This window comes from Onychomys torridus, chromosome 9 (genome assembly GCF_903995425.1).
Source record: "Onychomys torridus chromosome 9, mOncTor1.1, whole genome shotgun sequence".
NCBI lineage: Eukaryota > Metazoa > Chordata > Mammalia > Rodentia > Cricetidae > Onychomys > Onychomys torridus.
In genome coordinates this window covers 111,390,274-111,410,899 of record NC_050451.1, presented here as the reverse complement: position 1 = coordinate 111,410,899, position 20,626 = coordinate 111,390,274, and the positions used below count along the sequence as shown (strand labels likewise).

The following is a 20,626-nucleotide window of genomic DNA, read 5'->3' as shown; positions in this document are numbered from 1 at the left end:
TTCTAGGCTCATTTCTTCTGAGCCAGCTCTCCCACACGTGTGATGAGCCATCTCTCCCAGTGCTTGGGTCAGCTCTCTCATAGGGTTTGAAGGGGAGGAACATTAGCTCCCCTGTGGCAGTGTCCAGCAGCAAGCAGGGCCATCGATCCCTGGGACAGTGAGGGACAGGAATGACTCAGCATGGCCCTGGGATGACTCTCCCCCTAGCCTGAGGGGGTGGTCCCAGTGGCCAGGACCGACCAATTCAGCTACCACCTAGACCCATATCCTGGGCCTTGGGTTGGACCACCCTAACAGCTGCTCCTGCTGGAGTGAGTGAAGGAGCTGATCCCGCAGAATGATAACCACAGGATCTCCATGATTTGGGGCAACAACAGGATATTCTATAGGAGTTTCCATGAGAACCTAGTAATGATCCTGTATCAGAATTCAGAGGCCTTGAACCAGACCAAAGACTTGTAGCAATGCGCATTTTGCAGGTGGGGCTGATTGGTCAGAAGGGGTATACTGCAAGATAGCTTCCAATGCCACTAGAATGGATGATGTGGCGTTTGAAAGATAAGAGGAGTGAGGTTGGCTTTTGTTTGTTCATTTTGTTTTTAATTAATTGGTGGGGGAAATACTTCAGAGTTAGAGGTGGATATAGAGGGACTGAGAGGTAAAGCGGAATTGGGTTGCAAGATGTGAAATTTCCAAAGCATCAATAAAGAATTATGTTTAATTTTAAAAAAAAAGAATTTGTTTTCTAAAGGAATTGTTTAAGAAAATGAGAGGAATAGAACCCACCACCAACAACAACAACAACAAGGACTTTTTTTCCTTTTAGATGTGTTTATAGGTTTCCTGGGAAGACAGGAAACCCAGCTAAAATAAAGATATGAGATAAGGCCTGTTAAAGTACCTACCGCCATAACTGTGAAGCATCTCTTACTATTGGGAGGCTTCAGGAGATATCTCAGAACTCGTCATGAGGATACAGTGAAATGTTGATTCCTCTCAGACATGGCTTTTTATCACCAAGATCACAGGAAAGGAACTAAGCTTGGAGTAAACTGTGGGATGCCCAGTTTAGAACAATGCTGACTCACAAGTGAGCCTGACCTAAAGACATGGGTGGGCCAGACATGGTGATATCAGGAAAAGCCTTTGGTCTGGACCACTCTGAACTGTGTTCAAGTTCTGTTAGGCTCCTCAAAAATGAGGCTACAGTAAAGGAACATGGCGGTACCAGTCCCAAGGAAACATGGTGGTACCTGTCCCAAGCCAATTATCTCCTATCACAGCCTCACCACCCACCCTGCTTTCCTAGAACAGAGTGAGCCACTAAATTCTGCATAATAATCTCATGAGTTGTTGTTACCCAATGCTATATTACAAATTATCCGCATGCTGGAAACTTATTAACAAAGAGACATTTATTTTCTTGAACAGTGTCTCTCAATTGGGAACTGGAACAGGCTTGCTTGGGTCTGGTTCAGTGTCTTCTTAGGTTACAATCAAGATGTCTGGTGCTGTGGTCACCTAGAAGACTTGAGTATCTGCCTCCAAGACAGTCTCTCACAAGAGTGTTGGAAGGTTTCTTGCTTTCTGCAGGCAAGATGTCTAAGTTCATCAGCAGAAGGGATTTTTCATGGTGCTTCCCTCACATCTTGGCATCTGGCTTCCACCTGAACCACTGATCCAAGAAAGAGTAGGGAAAAATTTTATATGTCATTTCCAGGATTACATCAGTATAGTGCTTTTGCATATTAAGCTTTTAATCATTAGTTCAGATATTTTTCTTAGGTTAGCTTCAGATACGGTTTTAAATTAAAGTAATTGTAACTTCCTTATTAAATTTCCTTCCTGAAGTAAATTAATATTTTTATTATTTATGTCAATTTTCGTATTTCCTGTCCTGTGTTTGTGACAAACACCTTAAAGTGATTTTAATATGATTCATAGTGCATATTTATAATTTTTGACTGATGAATGTTTATCAAATATCTTTTAGATAGATAATTTTATTACATATGAAATTTTGATACCTATAGAGTGTGGGTGTTTTCATTGTTATTTAACCATTTTATAGATCCTCCTGAGTTTGTTTGTTGCTGTTATTTTGGACAACTTAGAACTTGATGAAGATCTAAAGAAGCTCAAACAAGTAAGTGGCGTGGGGGAGTTAAAAAGTAAGGACATTGTAATAATGTTGATGTTCGGACCTTCAAAGCAAAAAATCAATTGAAAATTTTGAGGCAGTGTGAGTTAATAAACTGATGTATTTTTAAAATTTATCTTCTATATAATATCAGGGGGTGTTTTCCTATTACTTTACAAATATCTTAAGGCTAGTTTCATATTATTTTGAGTAAAAGTAAGATGGTCATAGTTTAATAAACTGGATTTTGAGATCATCTTTTCTATTAAATGAAGGTTGTTTGGAAACTAAACTCCCAGGGCCACATTGCTGCATTGCCTAAGTATATGCAGTGCTCTTGGTCTTCATCATAAAAGTATTTAAAAAGCAACTGTCTGACTTCTAGACACTAGAAGAGTATCTAGTATGTGTGCCCAAAGTGATTATTCAAAATTAAGTAGGATAGATGATAAAATATGTGTCTTGTTATACTTGAAACCAGACTCTTTCAGGGTAGGGGAAATGGTATCAGAAAATGGCAATGGGAATTTTAAAAAAGTTATGTTATCTATAGAAGACAAGTGCAAGTCTAGTCAGCTAACTAGCTCCATAGTTCTCTTCTGTGGTGGAATGTTTGCACTTTACTGGAGTGTTGGGCTTTATTAAGAAGTAAGGGGATGGGAGACATTTGGAGATTTCCTTAGACATACTCACACATTGGACAATGAGTTAAAATGTTAACAAGAGGACCCAAGACTCTAAAGCAAGCCTTCGGAATGATGTGAAGGCACTTACATATTCAGATTTTTTAAAACTTGTCTATTCTGCAAAAAAAGATAAAGCAACATAACCTATTAAGTTTGTATTTTTTAATTTCTTTGAATGGTCCTTTTAAAATTTAACATTGCATTACTCTCATCTTCAACGCCAAAGATTTTACCAAGAGTATCCATATGGGTTAAAGAACATGTTTGATATCAAGACCTCTGATCTGAGCATACCCAGGAAAGCCTAAAGCTCCATAGTGTCCTGAGCTATGAAGGCAAATGACTCTGTAGTCAGAGTCATTTCATTTTGCTTTTTACACTTTGTAGCTTAGGGAGAGGGCATTTCAAGTGAGAGTTGGGATGTTACTCTATTCTAGTGATATGAAATGCTATATGTGACTCCTTCGTAGAAAAAAATACATTATGTGTGAACTCAGCATCAAAACTGATCAACTGCATAATTTGACAAGACCAATAAAAATCTGCTGCTTTCCAAATCTGGCATTTATACATGTATTTTCCTGTGTGTCATATTTATCACTCATATATCTTGAATAAATTTATATACTCCCATCAAAATAGAATACATAAAAATGAAAAACATTCAGTTTTCTCTAACTGATCCTATTACAAGATTTAGTGTGATATTAAGCAACCACAGAATAAGTAAAATACTAAGTAATTCAGCCTACATTTGCAAAATACTGTTTCTGCTAGGAGGCAATAAAAAAATTATATGTAGCAAATTTTTGGAATCAATAAATGCAAACCTAAATAAATTTTATAGTGATTATATTTTGAGTGTTTTAATTTGTACATATGTATACAATCTATTTAATTTTCTTTTTAACATTTGTATATCCAACAGTCAGTCACTTTGGGTTTTTCATTTATTTTATCTAACCAAAAATAAAAAACCAACAATTTAAAAAATCATCAATCTTGGAATAGGGCTCAATTGGTAAACTACTTCTTGTGCAAGTGTGAGCCATGAGGTCAGATCCCAAGCACTCATGTAAAGGACTATGTGTGGTGTGCATCTGTAATTCCAATGTGGCAGGGAAAAAATAATTGTTCTGGATGGCCAGCCAGTCCAGCTAACTTAGTGAATTTGGGGTTTAGTTAGAGATCTTATATCAAAAATAAAGTAGAGAGCAAAGGAGGAAAACATCTGACATTGAACTCTGGCCTTCATATGAATGCACCCACATGTGCACATTATACCCAACACATGCACACATACATGCTCATGCATACACACACACAATTACTTGCTATCTTACTTTCCTCACTTTTTAATCTGTTCTTGTTATTAGAAATTCTGTATGTCATATTGATTATTTAATTGTGCTTACCTCCAATTTGGAGCATTTTCTTTGAAGATTTAAAGACATTTTCAATTCTGAAAACTCTAAGGAAAATAAAGTAATGATCCCATTTTTAGTAGTCCTTTTAGGTTATTATTTATCCATGACTGGACTGAAACTACATATTTAATTAATTCATCTATTAATTTCATACCCCAAATCCCTTCAATTTCATATTTGAAATCCACTAGAGCAAAAAGTATAATTCTAAATTAAAATGTGCCTGGTTCTCTTTCTTCACTTTTTGCACAAGAATATTTTGTATTTTCACTAGTTTTGAAAACTGTATCCTTTGGATGGGACTAGAGAGGTTGCTTCTCTTACAGAGGACTCAAGTTCCTTACAGCAGCTCACAAACACCTGCAAACTCCAGCTCCAAGGGATTCAACTCATTCTTCTCTTCCTTGAGGACTCTTGAAAATTCATGGTGCACAACCTCACAAAGGTTCACACACACATATACTTAAAATTATAAATAGTGAATTTTTTTTAATTTTATCATTTTTAAAATATTCATTGTTTTCCCTTTTTCAGTGATCTTAGCCTTTGAGGTTGAATCATTTGCAGAAAATACTACACACATAGTTATGCATATGCAAGCACGCACTTTCATACACGTGTTTATAATCACAGGGAGAGTACCTGAAAATCTCCAGTCTCTGACAGATTTCTTGGACTTGCCAATAAAATTACCCCATGAAGTATTTACTAGATTTCTATATCCAGAGATCTGGCTCTTACCATCTCTTTTTACTGCTATCCCCAGATAGAGAGTAGAACAGAAAAGATATGTTAAAAGTTTACTCTCTTAACATTTCAAGTTACAAAAAGCATTACACATTCCTAAATCTTTGCTCAGTTCAAACTTTGTTTTAATTATTTACTGTTTATAACCAGTCAGTAAGTTGTTGTTAATATGGTAATAGTTGTTGACTGTCTACTCACTGCCAAATGCCAAATAACTTCACTTACTGTTCAAAATAGCCATTTAGTACAGATACTATTATATCCATCGAACAGATGAAGGAAAGGGACACAAGGAGCTGAAGGTTGAACAATCAACAAATGTTAAAGCTAAGACTAGAACCCATGCAATTTGGACCAAAAGCCTATACTCTAAAGATCTAAACTATATTGACTTAAGCTGAAGCCATATAAATGTCAAATGTGAGTCAGACATTCAATGAACCTAATTATAAGACTTTTAAATTTCCTATGTGGTATTATTGATAATTAATCACAATTATAATTACTTTATATAATTACACAATTTTATATTATATGTATATTAATTTTCCACATGAAATTTTAAAATGAAGTTATATAGATGTGATTATGGTGATCTGTAAAAAAGACAAGTATGTATTTGTCTGTCTGTTTGTCTATCTGTGTGTAAGAGAGAGGGAGAGAGAGAGAGAGAGAGAGAGAGAGAGAGAGAGAGAAGGAAGGAAGGAAGGAAGGAAGGAAGGAAGGAAGGAAGGAAGGAAGGAAAGGAAGGAAGGAAGGAAGGAAGGAAGAAAAAAGGAAAGAAAGGAAGGAAAGAAGGAAGAGAACAAGTCAGATGACATAGAAACATAAAGAAGAAGACCTTGTCCAAACTGTTCTCTGGCATCAGTTAAAAGAGGGTGACCTTGAAGCTCAGCAGTATAGTAATAAGAGGGATAAAAAGGGTTGTGGTGGAGTGGAAACTTTGAAAATTACAAAGAAGTCCTACAGCTTTAATGATTTTACACAAAGTCAGAGCAAGAGAGATATGAAGGATGTTCTTTTAAGCAATATAAAATTCATTAAACTATGAAGAAAAAAATCCAGAGAAGCCTCAGGGCAAGAATCGTGAGAAACAGAAGTAGATAGTCTGTTTAGACTAAATTCAAAACTATGTAATTTTTTAAAAATGCTCTTCAGCTTCACATTCTGTCTCATAAAATCCTGGTTCAAGGTTTGACAGAGTCCACGGCACAGAAGCAAGTGAACAAACACGTAGTTTCTCACTCTTGTTCACTAGTATTTTTTTCCCAACAAAATATTTTTGTTGATTATTTGGGAAATTTATATAATGTACCCTGATCACACTTATGGAATCTACTTTTAAAAAAAGGAACTACTTGTTTTAAATAGGATAAGTACTGAAAATTTTTTTGTCTGAGTTTATCAAATGTTACTAGACTAGACATTGTTATATATTAATGGAGTTTTTCCCCTGAATCTGTCAAATGTTAATGGACTAGACATCATTAATGTAATCTTGACTATGTATATTGTATATACTTAATGGATATGATTTTTCTTGTATTAGTTATAAGCTTTTTTAAATTTTAGACAAAAACAGGGGAAATGTGGTGGTATTGTGTTCCCCAAAATATTGTGTGTTCCCTGAAATAAACTTATCTGGGGTCAGAGAACAGACAGCCACTAGAACAGAGCCAGAAATGGTGGCTAGAAAATGCGTTAGAGCAAACCATAGCAGAAGTTGGACGGTGGTGGTGCATGCCTTTAATCCCAGCACTTGGGAGGCAGAGCCAGGTGGATCTCTGTGTGTTCAAGGCCACTTTAGAAACAGCTAAACATGGTGACCCACGTCTTTAATCCCAGAAACCCAACCTTTAATCCCAGGGAGTGGGGGCAGAAAGAAAAAGGTATATAAACTGTGAGGACCAGGAACTAAGTAAGTAAAACATGTAGTTAGTTAAGCATTTGGTTGGTTAAGAGTTAAGGCTTTGTAGCAACACAGTTCAGCTGAGATTCATGGGGAGGAGGACTCAGAAGCGTCCAGCCTGAGGAAACAGGATCACCTGAGGAGCTAGCAAGGTGAGACAGCCATGGCTTGTTCTGTCTCTGATCTTCCAGCATTCACCCCAATAACTGGCCTTGGGTTTGATTTTTATTAACAAGTACCTTTAAGATTCCTGCTAAACACACTTGCTTCACAGTCATTTGACTGGTATTAAAAAAAAAAAAAAAAAAAAAACAGAAACAACAAAAACTCTATGATGTGTGTTACAAATTAGTACTTTTATTTAGCCTTATCTTGCATAATGATTGATTATCATCATGTTACCTGGGTTAACAAAAGACCACATAGTTTGTAAGCAGTGTTCTGGGTGGATCTGTAGGAGTATTTCTGATAATGCTTGGAATTTTCATTCATAGCCTAAGAAAACATATCTTCTCCAAGATGGGCAGCATCATTAAGTCTTCTGAGGGCCTCAAAGAACAAAAAGATAGTGAAAGTTGAATTTACTCTTTGCCAGATAACTTAAGGTAAACAACTGTTTTATAACAAGACTGGAACCTACACCATCAGCTCTCTGTGGAAGCTATATTGCTTCTTTGTATCTACAGCTTGCACAGGGAAGACTATGGAATTTCTCTGCTTCTGTAATCCATAAACCAATAGCTAACTAGCTAGCTCTCTCCTCTCTCTCTCTCTCTCTCTCTCTCTCTCTCTCTCTCTCTCTTTCTCTCTCTCTCTTCTCCTCTCCTCTCCTCTCCTCTTTTTCACTCGATTTTTCCCCTCCCTTTCTCTCTTTCTCTCTCTCTCTTACTTCCCCCTTCTTCTCCCCCCAAACACATCCTACTGGAATTCTAAGTAGTATTCTTTTATACCTTGAAGCTTTAATTCATATCTCTGTTGCCCCCCATACATTCCAAATTCAGGGTCCTAGCAAGTAGCGTTGCTTTGGACACAATTTAGCTAATCACTGGTTATATCTTAAGAGCTGCATTAATGTCTTCCCATACTAACTATTTTGTCACTCTCTCATGAGTGAATTCAAGATAATGTGACTTTAAAATGAGTGGTGTTGCTGAGACAAAAATAAATGTTATCTACAAAAATTCCTGGAGCAGGGCATTTCATACCAACCTACCAAATTCCATCCTAAATATTAAAAATACATTCAGAGAAGTAAACTTTTCACCTAGTTCATATTATTTCTAAGTACCAAAGTTGGGAAAACACAGAATGTATGGCTCTAATCCAGTATCCTTCTGCCATCACAGAGGATCAGTTCTTTCATTAGTAATGAGAAACATCTAGACCATGGGATGATGAAGATATGTAGGAAATTTAGATATCAGAATATTCTCATCCTGCAGGTGTATAGACAGAAAAACAGGTAATAATCAGACTCATGATCCAGCCTTCACTTTTGAGGGTGGGTGTGGAAGAGGGTGGTATGATTGAGATGTTGTTGAGCAGAGATTAACTCTTCAATCTGTTAGCAACAGGGACACATACACGTACATGTGTATCATCAACAGGAAGCTGTCTATACCTTTAAATAGCTTATGAGATAGTGGAAAAGTTGACAAGTAATCAAAATGGAGTCAGTAGTGATGGTGAATAAGGGGTTTGGGCAGCAGACAGGAGACATGGCTAGTAAAATCAGGGACATTCATCACAAGCATGGGGTATGACAGGATCTGAAGGCAGAGGAAGTAATAAAACAATAAAACAGGGTAGAAAAAGAGGGCATGAAGGAAAGCAGCCTAAAAGAGCAGAGGTTCCAACACATACCCTGATGTCATCACAATTCATGTAGCAACTTGTCATAAAAAAAAGTCATATACTGTGCAGTTTCACTAACATGGGTTAAATGAGCATCTATGCAATCAAGTCCATAGACACACAATATGAAGTTGCTTGCCAGAAACTGGAGATGGATAAAAGGGCTGTTGTTCAATGGGGACAAAGTTCCAGCTTTGCAAAATGAGAAAGTTTTAGAGGTCTGTGGGATAGCAGTGTGAACCAACTGAATTATAGGCTAAAAGCTGGTAAGATGTAAATTCTTTTAAGTATGTTTACCACAATTCGTGTTTTTATTTAAAATAAGCAACTGTCATAGCAATAAGAAGGTGGTTAATGTTAGCAGTTTCAAGACTAGGATGGTATAGGTGGGTTACAGAAAAGGAGGCATGAATGACACCTGAGGAAGTGAATCAGAATTGCCAGCTCCCATATCTCATCTTCCTCACACTCTACATTTCTGAATGGGTCACCTAGTTGTTGGCAGGTTCTTAATTATATGAACAGTATTAGCATATTTACTACAGTGCTCCCAACCTTTCCTCACTGGAATATGCACCAAGAATGACATTTGTACAACACACTGGGAACATACACAGCTGGAGGGGAATTGGTAGCTAGGTTCCTGATGCTCTAGGAAGCATTCAGCTGTCCAGAAGGTAGAGGATTAATACTCTAAAGAACCTAGAAATTATTAGTAGCTGAGAGTTTGGAGGCACCACATTTTACTCAAAGCTATTAATGTTATCAAAGTCCACTCTGAGACCACTCTGTCTTTTGATTGAAGAGACTCTTCTTTGTCAATTTACATATCATAGCCCAGAACTTTACATAATCTCCCAAAATAATCTTATGTATTACATTTAATCTGATATGTTTAAAATACCATCACCAGTGTTAGACATTTTTCTAATAAGTTGACATATCTAAACATGAACAGCAATAAGATTGGCTGAAAGAAATCATTAAGACTGTGAAGTATTTAGACCAAAGTTCAAGCCAAGAAGTAACAGAAGAAACTTGGAATTTGGAGGTGTCAATCATCAACATCAGGGTAATTGGAAATATGGAGGTCAAAACTATGCATTGAGGCACAAGGCTGTAATCCCAGCACTCAGGAGACATATGATACCCTACATAAAGAAAGGATGGGGGAAGAAAGAAAGGAGGAAGGGAAGAAAGGAATAAAGGAATGAAGGAAGGAACAAAGGGGAAAAATACAAAATCTGTACCAAAAAAAAGGGTATTTTTAAGTGTGTATGCAAGAAGTTTCATCAAAGCAGGAGATAAAGCTGTCAGAATTGTCTCCTCCTGATATGTGTTCAGTCATGGCCTCAGAAAGTTCTTCTACAGAATATATTGTATTAGAATGTATTCTAATCCTACCTAAGTGCCTATGATGTGATTTAACTGGAAATAGCATCTTTGTAAATATCATTAAGTTATGATGAGACTGCCAAAGTGAACTCAAACACAGCTTGACTGGAGCCCCTGTAGGAAGAGAAGGGACACAGACATACACGGAGATAGCATCAGTAATGACAAACACAGATCTGGGAGTCAAGCATCCACAGGGAACAAGTATTGACCAAGTCACTCAAAGCTTAGAGAAACTCACAAGATGGGCCCTCCCCAGAATATCCAGAAAGAACTTACCCTGGGGACATCTTGATCTCAAATTCTCAGCCTCTGAAATGGAAGACAGTAAATATCTGCACCATTAAACTACCCAAGTTTGGGAACTTTGTAACTTCAGCCCTGGGAAATGAACATTTCAGAGCTTCCTTCTCCCAACTTGAAGATAAAACTTTCAAAAATTCGGAAGATCCATGCCTGAATACTGGAAGCAAGAGGACCAGCTGAGAGCAGGGTGGTGAGCATTAGGGCCATTTTCTTTTTGTTTTTTCTTTTTCTTTTTTTCTTTTTCTTTTTTTTTTTTTTTTGCCTTGAATCAATCCCTAAAAGTTTATCAGTGTGAGATTTCCATGAAAGAAGATTCCTATAAATTGTTCCAAAATTACATTTCAGATGGTTTTCAAATGATACTGTTGTGTAATCATTATCTATGTCTTGTGCCCTGACATTACAGGACCTCTGTTCTTGGTTAGTAAAGTCTCTTGACAATGAACTCTACACCTAAGACTGTAGACTATTGTAGCAGGAATCTTAAAAGTTCTTATTGATAAAATCAAACCTGAAACCAGGTATTGGGGTGAACACTGGAAGATCAGAGAAGCAGAACAAGCCACAGCTACCTCATCTTGCCATTTCCTCAGACTGGAAGCCTCTGAGTCCTCATCCAGAATGAATCTCAGCTGAACTGCTTCTCGAAACCCGGAAGCTTAACCAGCCTAGTTCCTGGTTTTCACACCTCATATACCTTTCTGCTTTCTGCTCTCACTTCCTGGGATTAAAGGCTCACTTCCTGGGATTAAAGGCATGTGTCACCATGCCTGGCTGTTTCCAATGTGGCCTTGAACTCACAGAGATCCAGACAGATTTCTGTCTCTGGAATGCTAGGATTAAAGGCATGAGTGCCACCATTTTCTAGCCTCTGTAGCTAGTGGCTGTTCTGTTCTCTGACCCCAAATAAGTTTATTAGGGTGTACAATATTTTGGGGAACACAATACCACCACAGACTATGTTTTCAAGTTTATAATAGCACTTTACTTGTTAAAATAGATGTCTCTGTGTGTGTGTGTGCATGTGGAGGCCCAAGATTGATGCTGGTTATCTTTTCTCAGTTGCTTTCTACTTTTAGTTTTTCAGACAGAGTCTCTCACTGAACTTGGATAGGCTGGCTTGCCAATAAACTTTGGAAATCACCCTATCTCCATGCACATACCCTCCACATCTGGGGGTATAGAAGTATGCTGCCACCCCCAGTTTTTTCCATGGGTTCTGGAAATCTAAACTCAGACCTTCTTGCTTGTGTAGAAGGCAATTTTCTAACTTAGCCATTTTCCCACCCCTCAAAAATTACATTTAATAGAGATTTTCACAGTATTCTGAAAGATTATTAGATCAAGATTATCTCAGTGTTTTGTTTTGTGTATTATGGTTCTGTTGTTGTTTGTTTGTTTTGTAAAGAGTGAAGTAAAAATTTGCCCAAACCGGGGGACATTATTCTTCAACTCTGCACAGAAGTGTTCCTTCCTGATCCCCAAAGATGTTCTTTTTTCTCCCTTGAATCAAGAACAGAACATATTTAAGAGCTTTCTGCCCTCAACCACTGAACACAACAAGGCAGTAATAAAGTGAAATCTAACAGCATTCTTTTGTTTTCCAGCTCCTGTCATAGACAATAGGAAAATAGATTGTCCTGGTTCTGAGGACAAAAGCATGACAATTGTTTTTTAGTCTTATGAAGTGTCTGACAGCTGTTTAATCATAAGCACACACATCCATGGCTATATTACCTGTTCTGAGGCATTAGAATGAGTTTTATCCTGGACAGACCTAAGTACTAACTAAGCATGCATATTAGTGAGATGTGATTGCCTCTGTGGACTCAAGCTTCATGCAGCCATCTGCTTCTTTCTTCCAAATAGTTCAAATACATTCCCATTTTTCCCAAAGCCTTCCTAGTTTCTGATTGTTCATTTATTCATCAAATATTTGAGTCCTTGCTATAAACAAAATGCTGCATCAGGCTCAATGGAGACAAGAATATGCAAATAACTTTCCCACTCTGGAGTCTAATTTGAATACAGGCTGAATATCCCTTGTAAAAATGCATGAAGCCAGGAACATTTCACACTTTGAAGTTGCTAGGATTTTGAAATATTCACATAGACTTTACTACCTAAGTATCCTTAATTTTCTCAGCCTGTGTCTATAGATGTGATGTGACATTTTCAATTTGATGATGTCGGTCTTAACTCCTGTGTATTGTCTAGTATGATTGTTTCCTCCTTCTGGACTGGTATCTATGCTATCTTTCTGGACCCATAGGAATTTAGATCCAGATTCTCACAAGGTCTTGGGAGATCTGATATTGTCCTCTGGGAAGGAGTTAGAAGCTGGATTTAGCTGTACTCATTGGTTCCAGCTCTATCCTTTATGCCCAATGTCTATTCTCTTTTGCTGGTGTTTATACTGTACTAGACTTTTGAAAAAATAAATAACTTTAACATCTCTCCTGTTCATTACTAGATATATGCTAACACCTCTCCACTCTCTCACACCTCAGCACCCAGTGAAGACAACAAGATAATCATCATCATCAGGGAGAGTTTGACAGCCAATTTTGGATGAAAAGCTGGACCATGGATGCCCCTGGCTTGCATGCCATGCTCTGGCATAGGAGCTGCTGTGACTGAGTTCTGTGTTAGCAGCAGTTTCTCAGAACAGCATGAGTTTGCCAATGTTTAATTTTCTCCTTAATGAAAACCTAGGTTATATTAATAGATGCTATGAGACATCTTGCTCTCCATTTGAGTGTGGGTGAAAATGAACATGAAATTCAGCAAAGGCATCCATTCCTTCCCATTTACATAATTTGCTCTCAAAATTCACTACCTTCCTGTGATTTCTACTCTAAAAGTTCTGGAAATGAATTTCATGACTATTTGAATGCTCAAGTGGCTCAGTGTATTTTTGATCGGGTCATTTTATCTTGCTCTCCTATGACAGGAAAGTTTAGAATTATGTGCCTTACCCTCTTGGATGACCTACACCTAAAGGGCACACACTTGACCTTGCTGAAATGGCCAACAGGCTCTCTTTCACTTCACACACCTGGATGACCATTGTAGTCGAGAGAAGTGGCTATCAGGAGGGAAGGGTATAGACAAGCACTGGGAGTTCAATGTAAACATGGAGAGATGCTTCTTAGCAGAGGCAAGCAACAGAAGAGCTTAAAGAAAAATTGTTTCATAGATTCCTGTGAAAATACAAGTCTGGTTATACAGAAGCCCTTTGGCTTCCCACATCCATTTTGCATTTCTCATGGTAGTCACTGAGAACTCCTCTGAATCATCCAAGGTAGTAGAGAACTAGAAGATATGGTACTCCCAGGACTAGTCTCAGAATATTTATTAATTCTCAAGCAGTTACTAATGTTCTGGGTAAGATTTTCTCTCTAGTCATATCCAGGCTACACATGGTAGCATTGCTATGCTTTCTTGGAACATCAAAAAGATTGTGTTCTAATCCAGTGACTATACCAGGCAGTCCAACTGGCATTCCAGCTCAGCAAGATTCCATATAACCAGCCTAGTTGAGAGAAGTGGCTATCAGGAGGGAAGGGTATAGACAAGCATTGGGTCAGATCTGAAATAAGAATAATTCATGATAACCAAGGCTGAACCAGAAGCTACAGAAACTATCAGTCTTTTATTTCCCCTTTACTGTCATTCAGCTTTCCTGTAGCAGAGGATGGAAGATTTCATTGTTGACCTTTCCTCATATTCTAGGTTAAACTTGCTCATTATTAAACATAGTAGGGCAAACTGATCCCTGACTTTCTCATGCATGAATATTGTGTACTCTGATGTTAATAAAAGAATGTCTTACAATGTTTCTCAAAAATGAGAAATATACATATTGTTTTGTTCAGTGTTGGCCCTATTTTCATTCTGTTTTGCATAAAATATGTTGATTAATGTAAATTTTCAGAGTGAATCTAATAAACTCTTCTATCAAAGGATGCAAAACTTTTTAACAATTCTGCTATGAACAGCAGGCACTCTGAGGAATAATATTTAGAAATGTGTGATTGATACCTGAAAAGGAATTACTTAAAGGGAAAGAGCACTGCTAGGGTCCAGGCCAGTCAAACCTAATGTGCTTTGTTTAGATCTGTTATAGCATCCTTGATACAACTTTATAGGAAGATGAAACAAATCAGGTAACTTCCTGAAGATCAAGAAGACAGAAAAAGAGGTTACAAATAAGCAAAGAGTAGAGTTTTAAAAAAAGTGAATGTGAAGCTAGACTGGAGTAGAGTAATGGTATGAGCTCAGTTTATTTTAAGAGAGATTACAGATGATAGATGAACAGAAATATGAATAGGTAGGTAGATAGATAGATAGATAGATAGATAGATAGATAGATAGACAGATGACTGATAGATAAGTGGATATATACATGTATATGGTTCCACAGTTCTGCAAGGTACATGCACACATGTAAGTAAACATAAACAAAACTAAATATAGACACCTATGCATGAGTTTATTACACACATGCTTGCCATAGTTCTCCTGAGAACAAGAAAACATAATAGCAATAATACAGTAAGTAGTCCTCTTTCAGTAGTTCCTCTTCCCTTAATTTGAGTTATTCAAAGTCAACTGCAGACCAAAAGTATTAAATGAAAATTTCTAAAATTAACAACTCATAAGTTCTAAAGTACTTGATCCTCTGAGTAATGTGGTAAAGTCTCCGGCCATCCCACTCTATCCTGTCCCATTACACTGCAGACATGGATCATCCACTAGTCCAGTATGCCCAGTTTGTATACATTACCCACTCATCAGTAATTTAGCAGCCAGCCAATTCAGTCTTCATACAGGCCATACAGACTGTTAAGGAACTGCAGTGCCTGTGTTCTAGTACACCTTACATATTTAATCACAGGCTCAAAGCACAAGTAATGATGTTGTCAATTCAGACATCCAAGATGATCTGTAGAGTGCTTCCTTTAACTGAAAAGGTAAAATGTAGTAAGATATTTTGAGTGACACCTTTTATACAATTATATTATTATAATTGTTCTGTTTCATTACTAGTTTCTATAATTTGTCTCTTATTGTACCTAATTTCTAAATTAAACTTTTGCATAGATGTGTATATGTAGGAGAACACAGTATATTAGGGGTAGCTTACTATGTGTACTTTCAAACTTGACTGAAGGTTTTGAAACATATTGCTCCTTAAATGAGAGGGAACTGTGTACACCAGTAACAAAAGAGGAAACTTAATGCTAAGGTCTGGGCCCAGCACTGTGTGATATAAGAAAATGAGAAAGAGAGGGGGGAATATGAATGTGGGTAAAAAAAATATGTATGAAGAGTAGAGAATACTTTTGAATGGCCACACACACACACCACCAGTGCCAGAAAGATGAGCATTAAAAAATTACTGATACTGATTTATCCCCCAAGGATTCACCTAAGAGTTCATGTTCATAGTTAGACCCAGTTTCAAAAACACTGAAAGAATGAAAAAGCTACAAGTCTATAACTAACTAAATAAATAGAAGAAATGGCCTTCTTTTTTCTCAGAAGTGTGGAGAAACAGAAATAACCAAACAAGAAAGCAGGAGGATACTCAAGCTGTTGCTATAGGCAAGACCTGCTCAGCTGGTGGGTGCAAAAATCAGAGCAAAAACCCTAAGGAGAAGCAGTATTTGCATGACCTAAAAGAAAGACCACTCAGACATATTTTTAAATTATTACAGCAATCTTCACAAGTCTGTAAATTCTATGCTGTCTCTACCTTCAAAGACACAAAGCTAAATTGATCTATTCCAAGTGACAGCTGGAGTTAGTAACTAGCACTTAGTTAATATAACCTTACAGTGAAGGGACCTAGCTGACATCAGCTTACCCAGGTAACAGCAGTTTATATCATCTATGGTAAGGCATATTGGTTTCATATTCCTCCAAGTGTGGTAAAAATGGTATACTATTTCTATAGTATTCTGCACAAAACTTTCAAAACATCAGCATTGCCATGAAAAACATCAGACATCCAGAAATTAAGAGGTAATTAGAAAACTACCCAAGTGGTTGTCTTCAAGGCCATCAACATCAATGAAACAGGGAAAATTGGAGTAATTGATACAGCAATAAGGAGGACAGAAGACATGGCCATGGAAGAGAGTGCTATGTCCTAGATGGAATTTTAGAACAAGAAAGAGGCCTTTGTGCAAAAACATGGCAATTCCAAATAACCGCTTCACTGTAATTAAGGGTACACAACTAAGGATAACTTCAGGATTTGGAAAATGTTCCATGGTTACATAAGATGCAATTTTAAGAAGAATATGGATCAAGGACATACAGAAATGTTTTGTGCTTTTTGTAATTGTTAAATAAGTTTAAAAATTATTTCAAAAATATAGTGTGCTTTCAAAAGTAGGTCAAGAATTTTCGATGGTAAGTAATATAACCTGACATGTCAAAGTCAAAATAATGTTACCTTGTTCAATGATAGTATATAAAGCTTCATATAAGAAGCTTAATTTTGTATATAGGTCCTGTTTAGCTTATTTTAATGTAATTTCAGTCTTAAACAGAGGGAACACATACTCTATTGAGAGCCAATGCTTTAGATGATCTTGTTTCTCAAAGAAAATCCAATGATTTGCCATTTTTCTTTTGAACTTACTGATATCATAGGTCAGTATGACTGACTTTCCATTATAAGGAAATCCAGGGAAGAATAACAGTGATAAGAAAAAGCACAATGGTCCACCTCAGCCATCACCAATGTGTTCTTCTCCTCTTCAGCATGGGCCACAAATAGTTCTTCACTCATTAAAAAGTTGTTATCTCAATAGGAGAAAAGTGTGCATTATTAGAAAGGTATAGTGCAGAGTGCAGCCAGCAAGATGGAATTTAAGACCACTGAGGAAGATGTGCCTGATTCAGATTAGACTTCACAAGCTTGAAGAAATGTCAGAAATGATTAATTTTGTTAGTAAAGTGGAAAGGAGAATTCTATATAAAGGGACTGGCAGGCATGGAATTGAAGAAACAGCAGTCTGTCTGTTCTATAGGAACAAGATTTGGAGGAAGCAAGATAGTTTGGAGAAATTTACGTTCAGAAATCAGAAGGTTTGTGGGTGACTCAGCAGAACTGATTTGATCTCCTTGTACCTGTGCCCTCACCCACAGCATGATATGACAATGGCACTGATTGTGAAGCCTACTCCTGGGAGCTGCTGTAAGGATTAAATAATATTAGCATGCAAAGTGCTAAGGGCAATATCCAGCCCCCATGTTTACTGCCCAACCTCCAATTGCTTCTCTGAGGAATATTCCTGTAGTAGATGGTTTAGGGAGGAGTTTTGAGACTTACATTAAGGAAGGTATAGCTGCTGTGAGCAAGTAACATCCTATAAAGTCACAGGGACAGAACTGAATGGTGTGAAAGCAATACAGAACCTATTTTAGAGTAGGGCCACCATCTTAGACCACCTGCTGTACTCAGTTCCAGGAAGGACCTCAGGAATGCACCTTGACAACTCAACAGATACAGTGCAGTATGCTCCTGCAGACGTTCTGTCTGTGGTTCATGGCCCTTGAAGATATCCAGATAATCCTGCTGAGTAAGTTGTGGTTCCCCACCAAAAGTACAACCCAATAGTTTCAAATGTGGTTTCACACCAGCAGTCTAGACCAACAGTTTCAAAAAATCACCTTGCCCCATATTCCTTCTACCCAATCCTGAATTGCCAAAACATGTGATCCCTGGCTTGCAGTTTTTCCCTATAAAACCCTCTACCCCTGGGTCTGCTGCTACTGTTGCATTTCCCTTTATCTGTCTGGTGGTGGCCCAGGTTGAACCTGATAGGAAAAGGACCCTTATGTGCTTTCATTAGAAACTGGCTCCTTTGTGGTCTCTGGGGGTTTCGAGAAGCAGGTACAACAACGGAAGATATAGCCAACAAGGTCGGGGCACAAAGGGTGCAGCAATGGGGGACATTTAAGGTCATGCTCCAAGGACCCGCACTTCTGCATATAAATGTCAGTCCCAGAATTACTTTAAGGGCCAGAGAAGCACAATGTTGTTTCTTTTGATTTGGGGACAGGGAGGGGGGTGCGGTCTTCTGAAGGAGGGATTTAAAGGAAGACTAAGTCAAAAGCCAGTGAGTGTGCTTAGGGAGCTTCATTTGGGCATCTCTACTGCATCATCATGTTACCCTGAAGTTACCCACAAAGAAAGAGCCTGGAGGAACTCTCCTGAGGGTTATGGTGAGATCAGAGTGCAGAACAAAGCAGACAGCATGTGGGCATCTTCTCAAAGAAGTCAGTTTGGCATGGTTAGGAGAACAGTAAGGGAGACACGATCAGGAAAAAGGTGTTTTTATTTCCATCTTTGTTTACAATTAGGAATCTTAAAAAAGAAATCATTCACCTCAGAAAAGAGGAAGAAATGGGACAGAGAGAGGAGGACAAGGGAGAGAGATGGAGAGCACCTATGCAGTCTTCTTTATACAGCCCCCTTTCAGATGAATTCATCTTCTGGTAAAGTCCACAACTACTTTGGCACAGTGATAGCTTGGTTTGTATAGTACATTTCCGGAGTGATTCAGATTACAAGCAATAGTCTGTCTCATTTATATATCTAGCATTTATATAAAAGAATGATAATCCTCATTTTTCATTTGAGAGCATTGAAATCCTAAATGCCTAGGAATTTAAAAACTGAACTGAAGCTCAATTCCACATCCTTATCTTTTACCATTTACTAAGATATGCTATTGCTTGTGTGACCTAGTTAATGTCCCTGCCGTTGTTGCTGCTGTTGCTGCTGCTGCAATAAACACATGACCAAAACCAACTCAAAGAAGGAAAGGTTTATTTCATCTTAGAGGTTACAGTTGACCATTGAGGGAAGACAAGGCAGGAAGTCAAAGCAAAACACAGAGAGGAATGCTGCCTATTGGTTTGCTTTCTCTGGTCTGCTCAGCTAACATTCTGATACAAGCCAGGCATGGTACTCCACACAGTGGACTGGGGCCTCCTACACAATTTTAAAAATGTCCCCACAGACATGCCCACAGGCCAGTTGAACAAAGGCAACTCCTCAGTTAAGATTCTTTCTTCCAAAGTGTGTCTGGGGTTGTATCAAGTTGAAAAAAACTATACTATATATTTTATAACAAAAAATGAGGTGGCAATTGTACAAATACCTTTACATATGCTGTGTGTGTGTGTGTGTGTGTGTGTGTGTGTGTGTGTGTGTGTGTGTAGTACACATGTAAAGGCTTTACCTTGGCTCTCCCCTCTTACTGGAATATTCATCTAATAATATGAACCAAGTATCTTGATTACATGAAATCCTATTGTGGTTTCATCTGATGTAGAGGAAAGCAGTGCATTTTTATCACAATGAGTATATTTCTATGACTCAGTCAGTTCCTAAATGGAAACAACTGTGTTGACTAACAAAAAAGAAATCTAATGTAAAATGGAGGTTTTGAGATTTGTAAGAAAAAAAACAGATAAAAGCAATTTTGACTTATCAGCAATTCTCTAACGGATAACTAGTTGCATTAATGGGTTTTTAATGAATGATAATCTAAGAACAATTCATGTGGTCAGTTCAACAAGGCAGTCTACTCTTAAAGTTCCTTTTTCCTCTTACCAACCAGTAAAAGCTGCTAGAAATATTTTTCACACCTTCTGAAGGACATTTAAAGCTTGTAAGATCTGAAGTTCAGTGTAAAGAGCATGAAAGTAAACATCTCAGAGATGTCATAAGGTGATATTAATGCCAGTGTTCTTCCTAAGTGCTCTGCTGAGCTCTTAAATCAGCAAGTGCAGAACCACACTTCAGTCCCTGGTGACCCAGCTCTTTCCCACTTCCTTGCCAGGCCTGCCATATGGATGCATGGGCAACAAATCAGAACCTCTAGGGAGACAGAAAAGCAAACAATCACATTCAACTAATTAGTTCACAATATGAAATTACTGAGAGAATTTTGGGGTGTCAGATTTCATATAAACAAGCTGCAGAGATGGCTCAGCAGTTAAGAGCACTTGCTACTCTTGTAGGAGATCCTAGTTCAGCTCCCAGCACTCTTGTGACTGAGAAACACCTGTAACTCCAACTCCAAGGAATCTGATGTCACCTTCTGGTCTTTGAGAATAACCACATGCATAAGTG

General features: G+C 37.8%; 1 protein-coding gene across 1 annotated transcript in view; it reads left to right on the top strand.

The window, feature by feature from the left end:
- Positions 1-20,626, top strand: part of Nalcn (sodium leak channel, non-selective) — a 326,188-nt gene that overhangs the window by 220,344 nt on the left and 85,218 nt on the right. Inside the window, exon 15 of the mRNA XM_036199902.1 lies at positions 2,072-2,146. Coding sequence (XP_036055795.1) covers positions 2,072-2,146 — 75 coding nt within the window. The remainder of the gene's footprint in view (positions 1-2,071; positions 2,147-20,626) is intronic.